Source organism: Cryptosporidium ryanae (assembly GCF_009792415.1).
Source record: "Cryptosporidium ryanae isolate 45019 chromosome Unknown contig_87, whole genome shotgun sequence".
Classification (NCBI taxonomy): domain Eukaryota; phylum Apicomplexa; class Conoidasida; order Eucoccidiorida; family Cryptosporidiidae; genus Cryptosporidium; species Cryptosporidium ryanae.
The window spans coordinates 14,981-40,124 of record NW_027125561.1 but is presented as its reverse complement, the minus strand read 5'-3'; the positions used below and the strand labels follow the sequence as shown (position 1 = coordinate 40,124).

At 29.6% G+C, this 25,144-nt stretch overlaps 11 protein-coding genes across 11 annotated transcripts; 6 read left to right on the top strand and 5 right to left on the bottom strand.

Annotated features, from left to right (window-relative positions):
* Positions 1 to 398: 398 nt before the first annotated feature.
* FG386_003574 (uncharacterized protein) lies at positions 399 to 4,898 on the top strand (the record flags this gene model as incomplete). The annotated part of the gene is made up of 1 exon (XM_067342842.1): positions 399 to 4,898. The coding sequence occupies one exon, from the start codon at positions 399 to 401 to the stop codon at positions 4,896 to 4,898; it is 4,500 nt and encodes a 1,499-aa protein (XP_067196214.1).
* Positions 4,899 to 4,940: 42 nt separating this feature from the next.
* Positions 4,941 to 5,282, bottom strand: FG386_003573 (uncharacterized protein; the record flags this gene model as incomplete). Its single annotated transcript, XM_067342841.1, has 1 exon — positions 4,941 to 5,282. The coding sequence occupies one exon, from the start codon at positions 5,280 to 5,282 to the stop codon at positions 4,941 to 4,943; it is 342 nt and encodes a 113-aa protein (XP_067196213.1).
* A 107-nt stretch (positions 5,283 to 5,389) lies between these two features.
* Positions 5,390 to 6,235, top strand: FG386_003572 (uncharacterized protein; the record flags this gene model as incomplete). The annotated part of the gene is made up of 1 exon (XM_067342840.1): positions 5,390 to 6,235. One exon carries the CDS (start codon positions 5,390 to 5,392, stop codon positions 6,233 to 6,235), a length of 846 nt encoding a protein of 281 aa, XP_067196212.1.
* Positions 6,236 to 6,405: 170 nt separating this feature from the next.
* On the top strand, positions 6,406 to 7,715 carry FG386_003571 (uncharacterized protein; the record flags this gene model as incomplete). The annotated part of the gene is made up of 2 exons (XM_067342839.1): positions 6,406 to 6,409; positions 6,463 to 7,715. The coding sequence occupies 2 exons, from the start codon at positions 6,406 to 6,408 to the stop codon at positions 7,713 to 7,715; spliced, it is 1,257 nt and encodes a 418-aa protein (XP_067196211.1).
* A 305-nt stretch (positions 7,716 to 8,020) lies between these two features.
* On the top strand, positions 8,021 to 11,875 carry FG386_003570 (Swi2/Snf2 ATpase; the record flags this gene model as incomplete). The annotated part of the gene is made up of 1 exon (XM_067342838.1): positions 8,021 to 11,875. The coding sequence occupies one exon, from the start codon at positions 8,021 to 8,023 to the stop codon at positions 11,873 to 11,875; it is 3,855 nt and encodes a 1,284-aa protein (XP_067196210.1).
* A 366-nt stretch (positions 11,876 to 12,241) lies between these two features.
* Positions 12,242 to 14,698, bottom strand: FG386_003569 (uncharacterized protein; the record flags this gene model as incomplete). The annotated part of the gene is made up of 1 exon (XM_067342837.1): positions 12,242 to 14,698. One exon carries the CDS (start codon positions 14,696 to 14,698, stop codon positions 12,242 to 12,244), a length of 2,457 nt encoding a protein of 818 aa, XP_067196209.1.
* Positions 14,699 to 15,647: 949 nt separating this feature from the next.
* FG386_003568 (uncharacterized protein) lies at positions 15,648 to 16,026 on the top strand (the record flags this gene model as incomplete). The annotated part of the gene is made up of 2 exons (XM_067342836.1): positions 15,648 to 15,760; positions 15,909 to 16,026. The coding sequence occupies 2 exons, from the start codon at positions 15,648 to 15,650 to the stop codon at positions 16,024 to 16,026; spliced, it is 231 nt and encodes a 76-aa protein (XP_067196208.1).
* Positions 16,027 to 16,456: 430 nt separating this feature from the next.
* On the bottom strand, positions 16,457 to 18,199 carry FG386_003567 (uncharacterized protein; the record flags this gene model as incomplete). Its single annotated transcript, XM_067342835.1, has 1 exon — positions 16,457 to 18,199. The coding sequence occupies one exon, from the start codon at positions 18,197 to 18,199 to the stop codon at positions 16,457 to 16,459; it is 1,743 nt and encodes a 580-aa protein (XP_067196207.1).
* A 428-nt stretch (positions 18,200 to 18,627) lies between these two features.
* On the bottom strand, positions 18,628 to 20,532 carry FG386_003566 (uncharacterized protein; the record flags this gene model as incomplete). Its single annotated transcript, XM_067342834.1, has 1 exon — positions 18,628 to 20,532. The coding sequence occupies one exon, from the start codon at positions 20,530 to 20,532 to the stop codon at positions 18,628 to 18,630; it is 1,905 nt and encodes a 634-aa protein (XP_067196206.1).
* Positions 20,533 to 21,338: 806 nt separating this feature from the next.
* Positions 21,339 to 22,477, top strand: FG386_003565 (uncharacterized protein; the record flags this gene model as incomplete). Its single annotated transcript, XM_067342833.1, has 3 exons — positions 21,339 to 21,479; positions 21,602 to 21,760; positions 21,890 to 22,477. The coding sequence occupies 3 exons, from the start codon at positions 21,339 to 21,341 to the stop codon at positions 22,475 to 22,477; spliced, it is 888 nt and encodes a 295-aa protein (XP_067196205.1).
* Positions 22,478 to 22,526: 49 nt separating this feature from the next.
* FG386_003584 (uncharacterized protein) lies at positions 22,527 to 25,037 on the bottom strand (the record flags this gene model as incomplete). The annotated part of the gene is made up of 1 exon (XM_067342852.1): positions 22,527 to 25,037. One exon carries the CDS (start codon positions 25,035 to 25,037, stop codon positions 22,527 to 22,529), a length of 2,511 nt encoding a protein of 836 aa, XP_067196224.1.
* Between the last annotated feature and the right edge of the window lie 107 nt (positions 25,038 to 25,144).

The window sequence follows — 25,144 nt, the reverse complement described above, 5'->3', positions numbered from 1 at the left end:
TAATTCAGCTTTATATACGACTATAGTTTGTGAAAATAAATTGGCTAATGTTGAAATAGTTCTCTGCCTTTTTCCTTAACTATAATTAATAAAATTACAATTATTTTTGTGTTAATTTACTTGTGTAATTTTTTGGCTCCAAAATTGGAAAAAAAAATGACAGATTAAGATTGCAAAAAAAGAAAAAAACAATACCTTTATTCCAAGTTTAATTTTTTATTATAGGCTAAACTTGGATTCAAATTTTTATTTTAATGAACTTTATTTCTTTTCTATAACACTTATATTTTTTTTCACTTCTGTACCCCTTAAAACTCAATAGTCAAGGACCTGACTGAACTTTGGTACCAAACACATTATTCAGTAATATTATTTATTGTCTCATTTTGCTCTAGATAATGGGATTTGAAATAATTCTGGCTAAATGTATAAATAGCGAGGAGTTGAACAAGGAAGATATAAAGGCTATTTGTGATCTTTTAAATGACAAAACAATAAATATAAATGAGGTTATTTTTTCACTAGAATCTGAACTTGTTTCTCCAATAGTGAATCAAAAAAAAAGGGGAATTGAGATAATTTCTGAACTACTTTGGAACTACTTACCCAATGAAAACTTTACAAACACCCATATTAAATTAATATCGTGTTTTGTGCTGAATTACATTTATGATTGGGCATGTATAGACGCTGTTATAAGTATCCTAAGATGCATTTTTGAGACCCAAAATTCAGATATGTTAAAAAGCATTAAAATAGATATAAGAGATGATGACAACGTGTTTGAGGAGTATTCTTTTAATCCGATCATGCAAATAAAAGACGGATCTAATAGTAACATTAACACTAACTTTGGTAAAATTAAAATATTTGACACCAGTGACTCACATAGAAGCAGAAAGTACTTAAAAAGTTACTTTGAGATTTGCTCTTATCATAAATTTAATAATATTTTTGGTGTAGAGGATGCGAAGGACGACGATGATTTATATAAAATGAGTCTTCCTTTTTATCTAATTACCCAAATACTATATAAAGTAACTACAAGACAGTTGGTGTACAGTTCAAGAATAATAATTGTTGACTTTATACTTTTTGTTTTCAAAAACAGTAACTACGACGATGAACTTTCCAGACTAGGTCCTGGAATAGTACCAATATTAATTCAGCATATAGAAAACGAAAAAGATCCAAGAGTGCTTATCAAGGCCTTTCCACTAATGGAAGTGATGATTAAGAAGTTTTACGGAATGATAACCTTGTATGACAAAGGTAACGCGGTTGCACTGAATTCCAATTTAGATATTGAATATGGCCATTATCAGATATATCACGGTAGAATACCTAAATTGAGCAAGAAAGAGGAGAGTAGATTAGTCGACAAATACAAATATTTGTTTGAAAATAATAAAAATTTTAAAAATGGCCTTAACGATCCTTTTGAAAATTTTGATTTAGATCAACCACTGAGCAGTAATGGCGAAATACTTTCAAGTCTTATTTCAGAAACTTTATTTGCGTATTTTCCACTCCAATTCAATTCACCTAATGTAAATAACAAGAATCAAAAGGGAAGAATACCAAAAAAAGACCTCAAAAATGTGTACTTCTCGGCTATAACTTGCTCTGATATAATTCAGGACTTTCTAATTCAGTCTATTTTTGAGTATGTAGATACGCAGGGACTTTTGGAAAATATTGAGTTTGGGGACGAAAGCAACAGTTTAATTAATGAATATGGACAAATAGACGAGGATACTTTGAATAAAAACTATGTCGATAAGCAATCGGACAATAAGCCTATAAATATGAATAAATTGGATGAGGAGATATTCGAAGACATTATTTGTATATTTGGAATGATTAAATACGAAATAGACCCATGTATCATTAACAAATACATTCCAGGAGTGTTTCTTTTGTTGAACGAACTCCTCAAAAATACGCTTATTTCAACCGATAAAGTACATAAGCTTTTACTAATTGTATTCTCAATATTCGTTAACCTTGAGTTGAAATACAAATATGGTCAGAATGTAGTTATAAGCTCAATAAATAAGTTTGTCATCCCTAACATCTTTAACAAAATAAATTCAAATAGTCATCTAGACAAATTCTCATTTAATATTCTCCAAATTTTTGTTTTAACAGGAAACGAAGCAATTATTGACAATATCAAGGATAAATTTTTGCTTAAGGGTATTAGTGATGGAGGAAACACTGAAAAAATTAATTTAAATTTAAAGTTGTTGATAACTATCTATTTAATTAAATGGAATTATGATTTGTCTTTTCCTCCAGGAAGTATCTACATCACAGAAGGGCAAATTAAAGTTCCCACTAAAAGCGAAGACAATATTGACAGTCACGCTCTGACTAGTTTGGAGGAATATGATGATAGAGTAAAGTGCTTTCTGGAGCTAACCAGAAGCAGCATAAACAAATACATAGATGTATGCAAAACTAAAACAAAGTCAAATACATGTGAATACCATTTTTCTTTGGCAGAAATTTGCATTTACACCATCTACAACTTTGAACTAGGCTTTATTAATGATGTTTCTATGCTTATATTTGATTTACTTAAGCACTTTTGGAAGGATTATTGCAGTTTAAGTGAGAATGATAAAAATTATTTGATAGGCCTTGTTTCTTTTTGTCTTGTATTCAGAAACAATGAAGCCAAGAATTATTGGTTAAGTTATTATAATAACGAAGATATTAGCAACTATAACAATATTTATGCATTAGAATATGTGATTTACACTGTAATGTTAGAGGATTATGTTGCGGAAGACTTAATTTCTAGTTTTGTTGGTAACATTAAAAGTAATATTATAGAAATAATAAAAAGAGATGATTTTTCTATTAACTTTTGTTACTTAGAAAAGAAATTAGTGAATACAGTTGACATTTTAAACTCGAGTAAATGGAAATTCGCTGACTTAAAAAAACATCTAACCTTTGAAATAGAAGAATGGATAAATACAATTATTCACCTAGTGGATCTGAGTTTTGGGTCAGAAGACTTTATAAAAATGTTTTTTGAAAATAAGAACACTTATTATAAGATATTTAAAAACCTAGCTATTATTACAATCAAATTATTTAATATCCACAGTTCCGAATACAAAGTAGAATTAACGATAACTCAGATATTTGAGATTATTTCTGATAAAATACTTAAAATAGAAAACAAAATGTTTATTTTACTGTACATTAATGAACTCACAAGTAAATTGTTAACCTATGATGTCAAATTTAATATAAATAGCATTAACACTATTTTAGATACTTGCATTGAGTGGGTGAACAAAAATAATTCAGAGTACAACGACGATATTTCTAACAAATTAATTAACGATGAAATAGAAAAATTTATTATAAATTCATTATTACTTGAAAAAGACAAATTTAATATTAAAAAGTCTATATTGAGCAAGCTGGATCAGAAAAATAATGTTATAATTGGCAAGATATCTAGATATTATTTGTTTAGTCAAACAAGTAATTTTGAAGTAATTTATCAGGAAATAAAGGATTCTTTGAATAAGCTACAAACTGGAAAATGTACCAATGATTCTCAAGAAAGCGACGATCAATCAAATCTTCAAGGACAAACAGATGACAATTTGAATTTGGAGTTGTTCGACTCAATTAAACTATTATACATTATTGGAAGTGATCTTAATTTAATGAAAAATCAAAACTATGATAATATTTCGCTATTACTTGGGAAAACAAAATATATTCTAGAGTCCAATGATACTGAAGATTGTGCTTTATTTAATTCAATTGACAATTCAATATTTAGTGGCGATTTATATCTTGTCCCACTCATGTCTGTCTCAAATCCCAGTACATTCACCATTAATATACTTTCAGTTTACAATAACCACAATAATGGCAAATTCTTATATCAGATTCTGGATTATTACGTTAACAGCCACAGAACTAATGAAAAAACAAACATTACTTTTTACCGCAGTATTGGAAGCACTGAGAATGACGAGATTGAAAATTCTCAAGTTGAATCATTATGTGACATTTGGCCGACCGTAATACCAATAACGAATAATTCTTACCCAGTAATTAATTTAAATGATAAGTTAATACAAGAAAGAATTATCTATATTAACAAAATTATTGTCGATCATTATAAACATATTTTTACAGATAATTTGATAAACTATAGAAACAGTACTTTGTTGCTCATTCCATTAGTTTCAAATATGAACAATTTAAATATTTCAATTATATTGAACAACTATTCGTCAAGTATGCTAAACTCGATCCTGTTTTTATCTTTACTTGAATGCACAAACTATTTGTCGTATAAATCAACTAGATGTGTGAATACAAATTTGTTTAACTATATCGTTGATTTGGCAGAAATTCAAAACACCAAAAACAAGGACGATAAAAACACTGATTCGACATTAGATCCAAATTTTGAAATAACAAAACTACTGAGAATGAAGGAAACTCCAAAAAATAATTCAACTCGCTCAAATAAAGAATTATTTATTTTTAATATGCAATCACTATCTGTTCTAATGAGAATAATACACTATTCAAGAGAAAATAAATTGACTATATATGAGAATAAAAGTAATGGAAAACACAAGTTGGATTTTATATTTGAAAATTTAAGAGTTTATTCAGTGCTAGTGTTAAATATCATTGAAAATCACCCAAATTCACTTGTTAGATTTATATCTCTGTTGATAATCTCTCAGATATTTAAATTTCCATCTGTGTTCAGAACAAATACCAAAAATTCAGTAATGAAAACATTAACAATTGCGTCTAATAATGATCCAAATAAAAAACTGCGAGAATTATCTTCAATTCTAAAATTAAAAATTGTTACAATGAACGACCATATATATATATAAATACATATATAAACATTAAAGTGAATCTTTAACTGTAACGTTTTAAGTGAATGTTCTATTTTTAAGTTTTCTATTTGCTAGTTTTGATTTCTTAATATAATCCTGAGTCAAGTAGTGCCTGGTTTCCTTCCAATTCTCCTCAATAAATTCTGGGCTTTTTGCCTCATATATCATAGGTATTCTATCGAATGCGTCAGGGTCCATCATTTCAAGTAATTCTAGCTCCTCTTCATGACTAACATCATTTCGGTCTTCAAAAGAATCATTGTCTTTAAGCACTCCGTTTGAATCTGAGAAAAAAACCCTCTTCCATTCTTCTATATTAAAATCGTCCCCTGTATCTGCGTTATCCTTACTTGGATCTGTTTTTCTCTTCCTAGACATTTTCTCACCTTTAATCAACTTTGAGAATTGTCAAAATCAGATTTGTGATATGGCGCCTGTAGATGCAGTGAATAGTTGTTTGATGACAATGTTGTTGTAACTATAAAATGAGTGAAAGTGAGAGAATCAAGAACTGCTATGTTCTTTATGTGCAGGAGCATGGCTTGTTGAATCGATCTATATACAAATTTAAAAACCAGCATGGGAGACTTGGACACTTTAAAAGCATTTTTAGGATAAATAGGGATTTAAAGTTGTTTATTGTAGCTTATCGCGAGACTTTTTTCAACGGGACCTCAACAGAAAACCCTGAAATATTTGTGAAGAATGTTAAAGATCTTTCTAGGATGTCAAGAAGAATTAAATGGGACTTGAAAGATGCGGGTATTTCAATGTCTAGATTAATTGCACATGGATTTCACCTTTCTCTCGCGTTTTTGTTATTTTCCATATTAAGTAGACTTTATATAAATACAACAAAACTAGATTTGGTTACTAAGTCAATTTTGAGTTCAAATTCAAGAGCGAATGAAATCAAAAGTCGATCAGATTTAAGCGATAACTCCATTATATTGCATGACAAAGAAGGTCTATGTGTCGCAAAAGGACCCGATTCGGGGCTCTTTGATCAAGACGAAGACTTTGGTTGCGTAATATCCCCTCCGGGAGACGTAAATCATATTCTTGGTGATTCACCTGTAAATGAGAATTACATTGAAGATATTGGCAGCAAACAAGAGATGGAATCTACTTCTGATGACAAATCCTGCACTGTAAACAATAATAACATAACCACAAGGGATCGTTTCACGCGGGAAAGTGATTATATATTCATAAAGACAAATAAAAGCTCTAAACTACTTTATGCATGGAACAAGCACATGCAGTTGCGTTCAAAAAAGAAATTTGCATTTAGAAAAAGAAAGTTGGCGCTTAGTTTTGATTTTATTTAGTAAAAAACTTGTAATTTTAGTGAGGGAATTCCAGGCAAATAAAACAATTTTTGTCATATTAGTAGACTATAGAACCTTTGTTTGAATGAATAAATGTAGCTACATTAGATTTTATTTTTGAAATGGTAAGTTTTAAACATATGTATGCATATTCTTGTTCACTACTCAAAATGTGTACGTTTGTTGTCTTGACTTAAAGAATTCATTGCAAGAATTACTGCTTAAAGATTTATCTGAGCTAGAAAACACTGCACTTATCTGCGATAATTTTCAAGAAGATGAGGAGTTTGGCGATGACAGAATCAAAAATGAAATTGAAAGATTAATAAGTTTGGGAAAAAACCACTCTGATTCAAGGGAAAATTTTAATATAAATGAAAATGATTTAGATTCAATATATTCGTTATTTCAAGAAATCATTGATACTGTTTCTATAGTGGACAAAAAAATAGAGAAAAAGTATGAGAAAGTAAAATTAATGTATAAAGATTACTTTCCAGAATTATCTAGCATTATACTTAGCCAAATTGATTATTTGGAAGTTGTAGGTAGAATTATAACAAAAGACAGTATATCTGACGTAAAACTAGATGACATTCTTCCAAATTCAACAATTATGACAATAACAATATCTTCAAGCACAAACAAAAGAAATGTACCTGTTAAAGAAACTTACGATTCCATACTTGAATGCATTGAATATTCAAAGGAAATACTGAAGGGAAAGAACTCTCTTCTTCGGTTTTTACAGGAGAAAATAAATAAAATAGCTCCAAATTTATCTGCATTAGTAGGTCCAGAAATAAGTGCAATATTACTATGCAAATCCGGAGGACTTAGAGGTTTGGCTGAAATGCCTTCCCAAAATATAATGGTACTAGGTAGCAATAAAAACAATAAAGCGAATGGTCATTTTTCAACAGGTCCTGTTAGAATAGAACTTTTGCAAAGTGCGATTTCTCAATGTGACATTGTTAAACATGCTCCAGAAATTCATAAAAAAAAAGCAATTAGACTCTTATCCTCGAAATGTGGACTCTGTGCTAGAATTGATTTGACATCCAGTAACAAAGATTCACAACATGGTCAAAGACTGAAAGATTACATAATTAATATTTTAGAAAAAGTTAAGGAGCCTCTTCAAAAGCCTTTAAAAAAACCCCTACCAGTTCCAAAAGATTTTCCAAAATCTAAAAGAGGAGGAAGAAGGATTAGAAAAATAAAAGAAAAATTCAAACAAACTCAAATGAGGAAAGAAATGAACAGAGTAAAGTTCGGAGGAGAAGAGGAAGAATATACAGTTGATGGAAAAACCATTGGACTTGGAATGTTATCCAGGGCTGAAAGTAGAGGAAGGATTAAAAATATTGGATTCAAAAAATTGAATGTTTCTAATGGGAATCCAACGAACTTTAATGAAGCTAGAAACGGAAATTTGAGCACTATATCTTTTACGCCTTATCAAGGAATGGTTTTCTAGTTTTATTTTGACTATCTCGCTTTTTTATATATATTTTATACTTTAAGTTTTCAATTGTGTTATTTATTTTTCGTTGTTTCTTTTTTGTTATATGTTTGATTCAATTACGATTCATTGGAAAATCTTGTACATTAATTCTATATTTTATAGTTTATTAAATGCAATTTTCTTTACAAATTTTAATTATAATTATGATGTGATTTTAAAAAAAAATTTACCGGGATAAATGTAGGAGTTTTATTAAATAAATATTTTTATACATTAATTAAAAAGTTGATTTTTTTATTAAATATTATTTGATAAAAATGGGAGATCTTGATTTAAGTACGATAACTAAAAAAAAACCAATAGTATTAATAAATGACGCATATTGGGAACCAAAAATAAAAGAGTGGGTACCGAAATTAATGATAAATGACTTGGAGAAAGAGCAAAGAAAGATAATAGTACAAAAAAGATTGGTAATAGTAATAACACCCAGTAATATTTCAAAATGTAGTGTATGTGGCAAGACCATTATAAAGGGGGAGTATAGAATAGGAGTGCCGGAATACGATAGAAGAGGACTTTATGGCATAATAAATAGATGGAATCATATAAACCCGTGTTCACAGAAATTCTTGAAAAAAATAATTCAAGGGCACAACTCTGATGCTGAAAAAATAGAGTATGAACTTTCTATTGCCATTTATGGTTGGGACACGTTGCCAATAGGAATGAAAGATGAGATTGTTGAGCTATCTATAAAAGAGGAAATAACACAGAGCAACGAATATACAATACATGATTCAGACAATTTGGTCAATAGATCTGTTGTTGGAAGTCGTCCTACTCCAATTAATTTAACTTATGACCTACTTCAGTTTCAAAAAGAAGGACTTGAATGGATGTGCAACCAGGAGAATTCAGCAGCCAGAGGAGGAATACTTGCAGATGAGATGGGAATGGGAAAGACAATTCAGACAATCTCATTATTCCTGGAACACGATGTTCCACCTATAACAGATGAAAAATCAAGCAACGAAAATGAAAAAGAATTGACAGGTAAAAACTTAGTAATAGCACCAGTTGCAGCAGTGCTTCAGTGGAAACAAGAAATAGAGAGATTCACAAAACCAGGATCTCTTAAAGTTCATGTATATCATGGTTCAAACAGGAATAAGTCTAAAAATAACAACCAGGAATATGGAGTTGATATTGATCAGGCCGATGTCGTAATTACAACATATCCGACTCTAGAAGCGGAATATAGAAGAGTATCTTCAGAATTCAAGTACAAATGTCAGTATTGTGATAGATTGTTTCTTAAAAGAAATCTGAGACTGCATTTAAGATATTTTTGTGGTCCAAATGCAAGAAGAACCGTTAAACAAGCACTAACTGAGAGAAAGAATGATGGTTTAAGAAAAGCAATGAATACATTAAAAATAGGTCTTGAGGATGGCGTAGACAAGGCCAAGCAGTTGGAAGAAATTGCAAAAAGCCTTCCTACAATAAGCAATGTATACAGAGAAATACTTGCAAAGGCTGATCTGTTAGACGACGAATCACTATCGTCTTCTATACCCTGGTTTGTAAGTAGAAAACGCAGTAGCTTCAAAAAATTAAGTGAAGATTCAATGAAAACTAATGAAAATAAAACTGTTGATGTTGATAAAAAACCACCTTACAGTATCAAAAGGACCGTTGCCGTTGAGAGAGAAACTGAAGTTAATCCAGTTGAGGGAAACGAAAACGTTCATTTATTTTTAGAATGGGGTGGAATATGTTTGCCACTTAAAAAAGAAAGATTAACATCATTAAAAGACTTTTTATCGAATATAGAGACTAGCAAAGATCATTTAATGAGCAGGTTTTCGCTAAGAGAGGGCATATTAAACGATCTCATAGAACTCGGTAAAAATTTGAAGAAACAAAAAAAAGATGAAATTATTAACCAAATTTCAAATATATTAGGTATAAAGGATAACAATATCCCACAAACCATTAAATCTGAGAACAAAAACAGTACTTATTCAGAAACAAGAATATCAAAGAACAGCAATAACAATAAAAACAAAAAAAGAAGAACAAGCCAAGTTAAAAGTGAAAAATACAACCACCTTGAAGACGAAGACTACAATGTAGAGGAGGAAGATGAGAGTGAGGACGAGTTTGAAGATATGGACTATAAACTCAATAGGAAAAGAAGCTCAAAAGCAAGAAAAAGCAAAACCATTTCAGTTCGTGACGATGAATATGACCACAATGCGAATGAACAGATGATTGAGGTTGAAAATGACGAGTATAATGATGAGGACATAGAACTTGAGGAAGAGGAAATAATTAACAAACTAAAGGAATACTCAGGGATATTTGAAAGAAAATGGTATCGTATAGTATTGGACGAGGCACATAGAATAAAAGCAAGAACAACTTCTACGGCAAAAGCAATATTCTCACTAACTTGTATAGGAACAAAGTGGTGCTTAACAGGAACTCCACTTCAAAATAGGGTGGGCGAATTATATTCATTGGTTAGATTTATAGGATATCATCCTTATGCATATTACTTTTGTCAAAAAAATGATTGTGATTGTCTCCAATTAAATTACGTTTCACATATGAAATATTGTTCTAAATGTCTACACGCGAGATCGTGTCACTATTCGTTTTTTAATAAAATGATAATCAATCCAATAAAGCGTTACGGTTTTTCAGGAGAAGGTTCTGAGGCTTTGAGAAGACTTAAGAATGACGTATTGGATAAAGTGTTGCTTAGAAGAACAAAGTTGCAACGCCAAGAAGATGTTAAATTGCCACCTCTTGAAATAAAGGTACTTTATAATGAATTGTCTCCACCTGAAAAGGACTTCTATACATCTATTTACCAAAGGTCCAAAATAAAATTTGATACATTTGTGAATCAAGGAACAGTACTACACAATTATGCTCATGTTTTTGATCTAATTAGCCGTTTAAGGCAGGCTGTAGACCATCCATATTTGATAGTATATGGCAAATTTAACACAAGGGACGAGGATGGTGAGTACGAGGAAGAGCAAAGTACAACCTCTCTTGAAAGTAAGAAAGATATTGATGGTGAACAGGAAGAAAATTTTAATGAAAAAAAGAAAAAAAATAGATTAATTCCCTCTAAAAGCAGAGCCCCTGAAAATGAGGATTTATGTTATATATGTATGGATAATGTAACACTAGACCAAAGAGTAACAAGTAAGTGCAAACATGGATTCCACATTAAATGTATAAAAGAATATGTAGAACAGGCTCCACAAATTGAGGAATATATAACCGATAGTAACATGGATAAAGAGGTTAGCATGATGGGTGTTTTGGGATGTCCAGTATGTTACGTTCCTTTAACAATTGACTTCAATAACATTTTAAACAATACCAAAAGTTCATCACTGAGCGATTATGAAAACGATGCAGATGACAATCTAGAGTCCGAAAATCAAGAAATTCAGATTGAGAGAGATTTAGAAAGACTAGAAATGGCGAAAAAAATGGGAATAATAGACAACTCAAATATTGAAAGTACTTCTGTAAAAAGTGAGGAAGAGAAAGAAGATGACATATTGATCTCTGTTAGAAATAAAAATATAATAAGACAAATCAAAACACAAGGTTTTGAAAGTTCAACGAAAATAGATAGACTAATAGAGGAAATCAATAGGATGATAAATGAGGATCCAGAATCTAAAGGTATAGTTTTTTCACAATTCACTAATATGCTTGACTTGGTCTCTTATAGATTAAAAAAATCAAATATAGGTTGCGTAATGCTTGCTGGATCAATGTCTATTTTGCAAAGAAATAGTATATTATACTCATTTAATAAATTTCCTGATCTAAAGATTATATTAATAAGTTTAAAGGCAGGCGGAGAAGGTCTTAATTTGCAGGTTGCTAATTACGTATTTTTACTTGATCCTTGGTGGAACCCTGCTGTTGAATTACAAGCTTTTCAAAGAGCTCATAGAATTGGTCAAAAAAAGAAAGTAATGGCAATCAGATTCATTACTAAAGATACAATAGAGGAGAGAATGTTCCAATTACAGGAAAAAAAACAACTTGTTTTTGATGGAACAGTTGGTGCCTCGAATAATGCATTAAATAAGTTAAATTCTGATGATCTCAAATTTTTATTCCAAAACTGAATTTGATCTGAACTCCGTTTCACTTAAATTGTTACGATTGTCTCCATATTTAGAATAAACTTACTGCTATCTTTTTATTAATGTTGCTATCTTTCACTCATAATGCAATGTTTTATTTAATTCTTATATTCCATTTACCACTACAGAAAAGATATATAATGTGTTTCAAATACAATAAATACTAAATTTGCTCTATTTATCATTTTCTATTTTGATTGCTCTATTATCATTAAATATATATAGCGTTAATGAAATTTGATCTTGTATCCTATTACTCATTACTGCCACAAGTTTAATGCATTTTCAAATGTTTATATATATTTTAAATAAATGTTTGTTATACTAGTCAGATTTAATGTTTTTAATTCACTTTTGTTTACTTTGATTTTCATTAGAAGTATTAATAATTGAGTTCCCTGTTTGTTTAGTTCTCATTGTCTCCTTATACTTAAGTTGGAGATTAAGTAACTTGTGACCCTCATTGTTTGAAATTAGAAAATCATCGTATTCTTGATATATTTTTAAAAGTAATTTTTCAACTAGTTTCTTAGCATTATTATACTGTTCGGAATCTGTTGAAGATATACATAAATGTAACGGTTCATCAGCTTCCTGTTTATTATATCCCTCAAGGTAACCGGACCCTTTTCCTCTTAAACGTAATTTCGACTGTGTTAATTTGAATATCTTCTTCATGTTAACTCCTCTTGTTCCAATTATTCTTCTTGCTATTTGAAATTGATTATCCGGTGGAATTTGTATTTCATATCTAGCAGTGTACTTTTTTAATAATGGTTGAGAATTTTGAATATTTGAATTGTTAGATCCCGAAGACATCAACGAAGAGGATGAAGATGGTGAATCTATCAATGAATTCATAGAAGTCAAAACTGGCATTTTTTCTGTTTTTGATGGTTCTGAATTGTTCCCTTTTGAGTTTTCTTTATCCATTGACAATTTCGAGGAAGACTTGTTTACTTTTTGCGAAATATTATTATTGTTTAATGTTGGATTGAAATTTGTGGTGTTGCTCTTATTTATATTTGAACCAGCAACAGATGAATACGTAACCGTATTGTTAATTTTATTTATTTTACCATTTTCGCAACTATTTGTGCTAACTGTGTTAGACTTATTGTCTGATTTGACGGTGTTTTTTGCACTGCTTTTAATTTCACTTTCATTAAGCATATCAATCTTCAAACCATCACTCTCATTGCTATTAAAATCTTGGTTATTGCTCGAGGGAATATCAATTCCGTTGCATGAGTCAGAGAAGACAATGTTTTCACTTACATTATAATTAATACCCTCATTCAATAAAGATGTCCATAGGTCATTCTCATATGGAGAGATTTGGTGATTCTCATAACTGTTCCAGGGTAAATTTGATCCCAGAGATGTCCCTGTAATAGAATTTCCAATCACCAGTTCTCCAGAATTCGGAGTTCTTGCTAAACTCATTCCAGTATTTGTCGAAAGTGTAGACGAGAATGAAGTAGATGTATTCCCACAACTGTTATTACCCAAAATTGATATGTTATCAATCAAATTAAATGAATCACATTTACTGTCCACACTAGTGTCTTTAATCCCTGAGTAATTTACCGAATTAAAACCACCATTCCACTGATTTTTTGTAAAATCCACTGATCTACCTATTCCTTCAATTGTTTTATTTGACGTCTGATGCAAAAATACATGAATAAAATCTCCCTCTGCAGATATTTGCAAATTGTCCAGAGATGACAAAGCTCTCTCCAATGAGCTTCTTGTTTCATATGTAATGTAATACCCGTCATTGCAAATGCATATATCTAGTATATTTCCAAATTGCGAACACAAGTTTATTAAATCAAAAGTGTTCAATTGAATCTTTGAAAGCTTTCTTTTGTTCACTGACTCTCCATTCTCGAATATCCTTATCCCTAACACATATTGGGCCACATTTGTTTTATCTATACAAGAAATTGATAATGAGTCCGAACAGTTATTCAGGTTACCAATACAACTCAATTTATTTAATTCAATTCCATTATTATTTTCTTCAATATCCAAATTATCCTTGGCACTAATTAATCTGTTTTTTTCATTGTTTTGTTCGCTATTTATTGAATTTATTCTTTGGTCCAAATTTAAATTATAAACGTTTTCATTACAAGTAATCATATTATCACTTTGATCGTCACTTAAATAAGTCTTGTTTAACGCCTGGGTTAGCAAGTCCAATATTCCATTATCTTCCTCCAGCACCAGACTGTTGTTGCTCAAGACAGAGCATACCTCTGTTCCAGAAAGTGAATTCACAAGTGTATTCCCTGAATTTATAACCGGGAAATGTTGATCTAAAGCATTACTCGTCCAGCAATTTTGTTGTGTTGCTGTTGAGTTACTGTTGTTTGAACTTAATAATTTATTATTGAACTCAACGTTCTCAAAGTCGTCTAAACCACACCCATGAGATGAGTTGTTATCATTATAGATATCTGAATAAGAAATAAGAAACTTAGGCACATCATTGTAACTTCTTTCTACAGTTGCTATCGTTTGATTTTGTATGATCGACTCCCTGTCTAAACCAACTTCAAAACCACCCAATTCTACATTATTTATTTTTTCATTAACAAATGACGTTTCCAATTCCATTTGCAACAACTCAGCGTTATCTATATTCGAATTCTTACTCCTATCCTGTGCTTTGCTCTGTATTTTTGGCCACTTCAATATAGAAGCTTTATCTTTCTTATTTTGATCATAAACCAAAGGCTTAAAATCTTCTTGAATTGAATCACCAAAAACGTAATTCAATTGATTTTTTAACATTGTATTTTCCCCAAAATTACTCCTTTAATATCGGTAAACCTATTGATCTTATGGTTTCACTCTATCTTTCTCACTCCCTAATTTTTTTGCAGTATTCAGTTTATTAATATATTTCTCTCTATTCTTGTTTTTTTGTATTGCTATATAGAATGTGCTAGCTATCTATATCAAGTATTTATTTTTATTAATTCAAAAATAATTGTTCTTTGATTCAACCAAAAATTCATTACATCATAAATTACGCTATACTATCTAATTTATTAGTATATTTTTCGCCTTTTGTACTTAATTTATCTATCTTGTTATTTTCAACTTTATTGTTTCCATATAATTCTGATTCTCACTCCCTCATAACTTCAATACTATAGCTTAGTACCATCGAATATCTCTTTTAAATACATGCTTGGCCGCAAAACTCGTAAAATTCAACATTTACATCCAAATAAATGCAATCCCCCACGCGCACTAATATGCCCTTCTCACATTTGTATTTAACTATGTGCATTAATTTGCACTATTTAAATCATATGGCGCCAGGCATTCCCCTCGTATATATTTTATTTTCTAGTACCTATAAAATAAAATTTTAGAATCTTTTACGCTGAAATAATTTTAAAAGTGAATTTAAATTAATGGTTTATTTTTGTGAGTTTTGACCTTAAAAATTTAAACATGTAAGTTTAGTAAAACATGTTCGGTTCTGTGTGTAGGTACCGGAACATGTTTTGTTTTATGATACTTAACTCATTTGACCGTCTTTTTTGTTGCCATTTTATTAAAGCATAAAATTCAGATTAATACTAATTATGTGTATATCACTTCTTTTTTTTATTTTCGGATGAAATTCTCATTCATATAAATAATATTATATTTCGAATTTTAATGGCTTTCAGTGGGTTCGCTTCTCAATATTATACTTAAAATATTTAATGTTAACACTGGAAAAGGAATGCAGATTGGAGTAGAAATTTTGTTAAACAAAATAAAAGATTATAGGGATATTTTGTTTAAGATATTATTCCTGGTTTTGTATTTATTGTGTGGGTACCACTTTGGACTACCGTAAGTTTTTGATTTTAAATATTTTTAACATGTTATAAATGTATTTTCGTCAATATATATATTTGTAAATTCTCATTCTTGTATTGACCAACCGACCCTACTCACAATATCGATTTAAATTTGTACTTTTGAACTTTATAAACATTAGTGGTCTAATTATTCTCACCATAATAGGATTGTTTATAAATACTTCATCTAAAAATAAAGACAGCGGGGAGTTAAGTGCGTACAACATATTAAACCCAGGTAAGACTATCATAAGATGATTTGATATTGTACTAAATAAAACGCTTTGTTTCTCTAAATAACAAGGTTTTAAGAGAATACTAGGTGATTTTAGAACTGAGCAATTTGAAAGACAATTACTGAACAGATACGTAGAAAGTGATGATGATGTAAATCCGATTCAAATCGGGGTTTCAGATGAAAAATACAGCGATGATGAAATGAATTACCCTATATCAAAATATTCAAACAAAAAATGTCCTAGATGTAATTCAGGAAAAAAATACAAAAAATGTTGTGCTTTGTTGCTTAAAAGAACTTATAGAAATTAACTATAGAAAACAATATACATTACAAAAAAATAATAGTAATTTTAACAATTAATGTGTTTTTGACTAAATGAAAGTCTCTTTAATTTCGATTTTCTTCTCGATCCATTCTATTAATTACTTCAAATCATCAACATAACTCTTAAAATGAATCAATTAAATTTTGAATAGATGCTTTTGTGCTAAAGATATAGTCCGAATTCTGGAATACTGGATTATCTTTTGCATAAGCAAGCTCAATTAAATCGTTTTCTGAGGAGAATAGAGCTTCGTTAAAACACCAAATATGGAATCCGTTTGAAGAATCAGAACTAGCAACTGTCCAAGAATCAAAATCAGGGCTGTAAATCCAATGAGAATCTGTAACGTGACCGAGGTGACCAGAATGGATACCAAGTAATTCATCTGGTCCCTCTAATCTTTCAGATTTGTTCCAACTTGATTTGCTTCCAACAATGGCTTTGAGTGAATTTTTAAGTGCAGTGGTTTCATCCTTTAGACCTGAATTTTCAGAATTAATCTGGTTTTTTTTTGATTTTGTTGAATAATTATAATTATTTGATGTTTTGTCTTCGCAATTACTATGAAACTGATCCCATATTGGCAAATTGTTGCTTTTAGTTATATCCCAAATAGCAACTTTTCCGTTCAAACTAGAAGAGAGCAATAATCCGTTACCTCCAGCATGCCATTCTACTCTGTGAACTCCTTTTTTGCCGTACTCTAATCTATTTACAATAAATTTCTTATTTGAAGAATTTTTAACGTCATTAATATTTGAAAAATACCTTAAATCAACAAGAAATATACTTCCATCATAACAACCCACACTTATTAAATTTGAAATACAAGGATGTACCGAAACAGATAAGCAAGGATTATCAGATATAGTCCATCTTCCAACAGGAGTCGTATAATTTGAAATCGAATCTGACCTTAGTCTTACCCTCTGTGATGATGAATTGCCCTTCGCCTTTTTATTAATTCTAAAATCGTAAACTGACAAATTCCCCTGGTGATTTACTGTCGTGAAAATATTTGGAGTTAAATCTGGATTTAACCAAGATAAATCATTTATCCCACCGCTCAAACAACAACCATCGATGGACTCAAATACTACATTGTTTGTGTTTAAATCATAAATGTAGATTGAAGAATCCTCGTTTCCCGAAAGTAACCAATTTGAATTTGTTGTTCCCCATTCCATTCCATACCCTGACTTTCCTGTACTGTTATGTTCATTTCCTAATAAAGCACTAACTATTCTGTTGTTAAAAAAACTGTTTTCATCGTCGTAATATTTATCCTCATTTCTTTTCCTTAAATTTATTCCCATGTCTTTTATTTCATCAATGTCTATATTATGAACAATTATCTTTCCTTTAATCGTTTTGCTTGCAAGCTTTAATTTATTATTATCAATTCCCGAACATATCTTAAATATATCGTCTTCTACAGAAAGTCCAAATAAAGTATTTATATCTGGATTTAAATACTTAGGCTTCTTTAATTCAGTATTTTTCTGTACTTCATTTGCATTTAAAAGATCAATATCAAAATTAGGAACATCTATTAAAGATATTGCAATGTAATTATCCGAAACACCTGATTTTGAACATTCCGTGTCATTAACTATATTTTTACCTGTATAAGACCCATAAATAACCAACTGACCGTGTGAATATATTTCTGGATCCTGGTCTAAGTCAGTCATAGCCTGTTCTATTTCCATATTCTCACTATTAAATCTTATTGGTGGTATAGTAAAAGACAAAGTTGGCCATTTTAAAGGAGTCATAAACAAGTAGTCGTAAATAAAAGGTACATTTTTTCTCCAAAGCCAATTTTCCTGAATCTTTGGATTTTCATTTGTAATACAATTCATTTGCTATTAGAATGTTATCTCCCCTATTTTCCTGTATTTTTATTATTTGAACTTACCTCTTCTTGATATTTACTTATATATTATTCTACCTAGAAAAAAATCAAAATTTAAAGACTTAAATAATAAAATAAAACAAAAATCCCAATATTCTTTGTATTTTATTGTCCTAATTGATTTTTTTTTCCCTCGATTTTTTTCTTAAATATTTTTTGTATAAACCGGTCTACGGCAAATTATGTTTTCTTAATAGTAAATAATAACATTATAAATGTTATTAAGAACCAGCATAGATATTTATAAATTTAGAGAAAGAAAAAACATGTAGAGAAAACAGTTAAAACTTTAAATTTATTTATAATATTCGTATTAATAACATATATTTCACTTAAATAGTAAACTAAAAAATGAGACAAGTTTCAAATATATTATTATGATAGAATAAGCAATATTCTATCTATTTGGGTTATATTATAGAACAAAGAGGAAAGTCCAACGGTAAGTTTTTCAAAAAATCTCATTTCTATTTGAGAAAGGTGTTTGGATCTAATTTCATATCCCATTATTTGGTCACTTTGTACCTTGAAACGTGTCAAGATGTTTAATATTATTCTAAAAAGTTTTTGCTGAATTTCCTTGATTGTGCTAGTGACACAAGTGCTGTAATAAATACCATGTTTATTTAAAGATGTCTGAGATATTGTATTTACCATATTGAAGTTGTTAAAATCTGATATTGTGTTAAAGCCTATTCCAGATGCCCTTGAATCTGAAGATTGATTGTTTCCCACTTGATCAAATCCACAAATGTTATCTATAGTCACAGTGTCTGAGTGGTGTGTTCTAATGAATCTCTCGTTACCTAATGAATATAAAAGATTTCTCGCAACGTTATTTGGAAGAAGACATTTATCTGCCAATGTTGCATCGTCCCAGTACACTCTACCTTTTATTTCACTCTCTATACATGAATTCACTATTTTTGTAGACGAACAGGTACCTGAATCACTATTATTTTTCTCAATATTTGAAAGCTTAATGTTGTCATTTGCATTTAAAAGGTGCGGATTGCACATCATACTCCAAATCCTAGAACCTAAAATCCCCACTCTTTGACCTATATATTCGAAAGTTGTCTTGTATTTTACCAAGAATTTTATCTTTGGTAAATTAAGTTTATAAATTGTGCCAATAGGAGAAAAAGTAAGTGAAATGAATTCGTCTGTATGCTTTGATAGAACATCTATTACCCTTAAAATAGAGTTCTTTAACTTTGATTCATCTACGAAATCCAGATCTTTTTTTAACTTTGGGTTTAAGTTAATAAGATCCAAAATTTCATTATTTATTTCATCTATTGTCCATCCCTGGTCATTTTTTTTTTTCTTTAATCCTTTACTATCTGACATAACTCTAATTATAACTGAAGATAATACATTGTTATATCTTGTTTTCACCATTTCCTCTAGTATTTGACTGTAAATTGAATCATTAAGTGCATTAATATTCATATAAATAACTTTGTTCATGATTCCACTGATAACATCATTTTTTATTTTATCTAATTTTTGTTTTTTAATATTACCTTCAAATATTGCAAAATCATTATTTTTACTTTTTGTAGGAGCTAAACCCAATGCAGAAATGCTAAGAGTTGAATTATTATCAAATTCAAATTCAGGCTCAGTTCTTTCAGATTCAAAATTTGTATAATAACTTTCACTATAATCAAGAAGTAGGTCACTGAAAACACTACTAATATTTTTATTATCATGAATTTCGTCATCATTATTTAAATCTGATTTAGCGTCTTTATCCTCGTGAATATTTATGAAGTCATAATCCAATAACAAACCTAAGCTCCTTTCTACATTTTCAATATTTTCTGACAACTCTGAAATTAACAAATTGGTTGATATTCTTCCATATTTCATTATTTCCATTAAAATTACTCTGCTATTTTCTCCTAGTAGAGAACTCACATGATTTAAATACAAAGGAAAGCGCAATCTAGACAATATATTGCTTGTATTGACCTCAAAAAAAGTTATCATCGAGTTCTCAGAACTATCTAAATAAAAATCTTTATCTACAGATTCTTTATAAATTATGCAATAATGCTGAATTAACATCAACATTGAATTTCTAAAATATATAAACTTATCCATTCCATTATTTGGAAAGTATCTTTGAGCTTCCTTACTCCGCAATACTAAATTGTATAATCTTTCCAATGGAAGTCGGTCATTTATCAATAATTTCCGAATTATTATTGAAGATAAACCACCGAAATGACTGCTCATTATTTCACATAATAACTCAATATCGTCTCTCATCTTAAATATATTTTTGTCTCTGTATTTAAAATTTCGAGATTGCAGCGTATAGATATATTATAACAAAAAAAATCCTATTTTATCTTTTTTAAGCAATACTTTACACCGTCCATTTATTGTCTTTATAACGAATATTTTTTTTTTTTTGTTAATTTTTGTCCCTATTTGCCAACTTTTTTCTTATTGTCAAATTAAAACTCTAAATTAGTTGTGGCGCCACGCTTTTATGTGACATTTAACCTAATGATGATTTAGGTCTAATACAAAAAATAAAACTATCATCCGAAAAAATGTAGTTATACTATACAAAATATCTCTAATAAGAGTTAGAGTTATTTTTAAGTTCTTGTTGTTTGAGGTTCTTGAGAAATTGTTTATTTATGTGTGTCACTGATAATGAAACTGACTTTTTTGCATGTTTTTTTCTTTTAGAAAGGTCTAATTTCCTCATTAATAAAATTAGCAAAGACTCACTTTTACAAGTCAACAAAAAAAATCATATTCTTCACACTATTAAGTTAGCGAACACATTGTAAACGATCTTCTAAATATGGGTAATGTAAACTCAATAGTTCAGTATTCTTTATAATTAAGGCCGGGGAAATACAAACGTAACTCAGCTAATGTATAATTCAAATAAAAATAATTCAAGCTAAATAAATTATACATATTTATATTTATCATGATAAAGTTCATACTTTTCAAATAATACAAATTCACCTTATTTATTCAAAATTAATTTACCTCCTTTAATTCGTACTTTTTTAAGAAATGAACTTTAAACTTTATGGCGCCAAGTCCAAAAAATGACAAACGAGGATTATTTTTCTTATAGCCTTCATCCTCCAATAATGAATAGCTTAAATTTTTCGCATTATGACTCACTTAAGGGAGATGTTATTTTGTTTTATATTCCTTATAGAAGAAAGTCTCCTGTATATAGAGAGGTACGTTAAATTATATGTGAAAATATATTGACTCCTAATTCAGGATAAAAATAATATTTGTACATACTTTTATTTAAATGCTACAAACAAAAAAATAAAATATTTCTTTTTGTTTTGTGCAGATAATTGGAAAAATTTTATGTAAAAGTGAGTTAAGGTCTGATTCAGGGACAACTGAGGGAACTAAGGAAAGTACAAGCATATTATTATTTAGCGTTCCAAGTAGCATAAGTAACCTAGAAATAGAACGTATTTTTAAAAGTTTTGGCGAGATTAAGGAGGTAGGTTTAATTAAATTTGTTTAATCCAGATTTTTCTGGAGAACTAATGAAGGGTACAGCTTATTTTGAATTACCCACTAAAATATCACATTTTTTGTATCTATTAATACCATTATTATTTTTTTCCAGATTTTTTACAACAATGTAAATTCAAAACATTATTCTGAAAATTATAATAATAACGATGAATCTGCAGAACCATGGATATATATAACATATAACAGTAGCTCGCCAATAAATAAAATGAAACAAGATTCAGAATTCGATTCGAATTATTTATTCAGAATGTTATATTTAGATGAAAGCATTGTTTTTGATGATACTGGAATTTATGAAAGTAAAAAAAATTGTATTAAAGGTGTTCAAGAGATTATAATGGACATTGCCAAGAAAAGAGCGGATCCAGGGCCTTTGCAAAGAGAGATAGATTTATACATGGCAAAGTATGATATAGAAACTGAAATAAGAAAAGAAAATTTAAAATTAGAATCAACAATTCCTGATAAAGATGGTTTTATTAAGATTGTAAATAAGAAACAGAAAACAGCAGATGGTACAGTTGTCTATAGTTTTTGCCCCGAGGTGGGAGATTGTATTCGAGGTTTCAGGAATGTAAAAAATACAAAGAACAAGGAGAAGAAAAAAGAATATTTTGACTTCTATAAATTTCAGATAAGGGAAAAAAAAATGCGAGATATGCAAAAGTTGCTCCACTAGTTATATTTCTTTGTAAATTTGCGTATTATAGTAAATTAATCCAAATTCATTAGTTTTCTTTTTCCCAGATGCTTGAGTTGGTGTCGTCTATAAGAGGTTTCGTAGTGACCTTTGATCCTCTATATTTAACAAATTGGATAAGTCCAATAATAAATACTATAATAGTTGCTATTAAAGAACCAATAGGATAGATGAGACACTCATTTTGTTGAGAAAAGTAACTTTCAAACGAAGATAACGTATTTACGACTGAATAATCACGCTTGTAATCCAATTCTCCATTCAAGAAGTAAAATAAAAATTTTGAAGGAAGATAAATAAGGTCTTTAATTAGACATATTAAGTTTCCACCAATTATTTGTGAATATGAAAAAATAACCTGAAAAAAAGGAAGGAGTAGGAGTATAGAGACCAATGTAAGATATTGTCCAATAGCAAATACTATTGGAGAACTTAAATACTTATACCTACTTGAAATAAGTCTATCTTGCATATTCTTCTTAATTCCAAGATCACTATTTGGATAACTGCATTGATTTGTGAAAATAAAGTAGGCATCTTGAGTATAACCATCAATTAGACTATTCAGTAAAAATCTGATAACAGAGTATATTGAATCCATTATTACGCCTTTTTTTGTACGCCTTCCGTATCTGGTAAAGTCAGTTTTCTGAGCAGGTGTTCCGCTGTATAATTTGCTGAGAGCATCTGCATTATCACTCCAAATTTGTCTAAAGTAAAATTCGTTTGATGAATCTTCTCCTGGAATTTCCTGGAAAACTGAGACAGCTTCGGAAATTCTTGTTGTGTTGAAATTAAATTCATTTATATGCTTTAAGATATTTATAAGTACTCTTCTACCAAGTACAGACTGAACAACGTTAGTTCTATCAAGGCAATCAATACAATTTGTTCTACAAATACCGTTCTGAATAGAATTCACTATTAATTTAAATTCATCTTGTGAATCCTTATTGTAATTGCCTTGTATAATACCATATATAGGAGAATAATCGGATTCTTGGAAATTTAATCGAATTTCTAAGGATGTAAATCCTATATCATCCAATCCAATTTTAATCAAATTATTTACAAGGAAACTCAAGTTTTCCCATCTCATCTTGGAACACTCAGAATGAAAATCAAACCAACAAAATTTAACGTCATTGGTTATTTTTCCAATTTTGGAAGCATCACCTGAATAACCATCTCCTAATACATTAAATTTCTCTTCACAAATATCATTAACATCTAAATTATTTACATATTTTTCAAATTCAGTTCCGAGTACCAATTCATGACGTTTCTTGTCGATTAAATTGGCTACTAAAACTCTTCCATTACTTGAATTAATGATACGTTTGTCATCAAAGACAAAATTGAAGTTATTATCATTTTCGCTCAACTGATTACAATATTTTTTAGATAATTCTCTAAAATGACGATTTACTATTTTTTGCTGACGTTCTTTATTTGAGTAAATTTCAACCGGAGGAGTCTTTTCCAAGTTAGGATTTTGTTTCCAAACAAAAGGAATTGAACCTCTATATTGCAGATAACTTAGTACCATAGTGGATTTTTGTTTTCTTACAATAACAATTTGTTCAGTTTCAACTGAGTTTGAAACATTTCCGTCTGCATTAGCACCTCTGCATAAATACCTAACTCCTTGTCGACGAAAATCTCTTCTTGAAATAAGCATAAAATTTACTTCGGTATAATTATCATCATATTCTGAATCCTCTGTTTTTTTCTTTAAATTTTCAAAAGTAAATCTAGATGAACCGACAAATCCGGATATTATTGGAGATGCCCATCTTGATGTAGAGGATCCGCCTTCATATAGAGGAAGTAGAAAGTTGTAATTCCAACAAAATCTCTCCTCAGGTAAATCACCCAATCTATTTCCATTCATTATTGATTGTCTAACACTTTTTGTAATATCAACTCTTGAACAATTTGAAAAGTAAAATCCACCTCTTTTAAAAATTGATAAAATCATCGACTCTGCCAAATCCACAGATTCAAATTTCTTCGAAAGGCTATAGTTTGATTCTTCACTGAAAGTCCCTTTACATTCTTTGTTTCCAACAATACCTGAAATATTCTGAATATTTGTTTTTAGATCAACAAACTTAACACCATTTATCCTATAAATTCTCTCACAATATCCTATTTCAGTAATAAATTCTGCTTCAGTAATAAACAAACACTTTGTAATATCTTTGTCATATCTCCAAATACCTATCAAACCATATGCACTGAAAAGTTCTTTTTCTTCTCCATCTCGAGCACATTGAGGTTCAGTAGTACTTACAGATCCTATTGATCCGATATACAAGTACTCATCTTTATTTTGATTTTCTGTTTCCGTCCCATCTCTGGAGTCATCTAATGAAACTTCACTCTTTGACTCAGAATACAAACTTGATGATTTAATAATACGTTGAACTGAGCTTTCTAAGTTTGAAAATATGTCAAGTTTCGATATTTTAATCCATTTTCCAAATGAAGTATTGATCACAGAAACTTTTAGTTGTGGCTCAAAGGGGTTTCTCATTTATTTTTAATCTTACTAAAAACAAGGAACAAAAAATAACAATATTAATAGGTATTGGAATATTTAATTTTCAATTATACAATATAATCATATGCATTCAGCGTTTG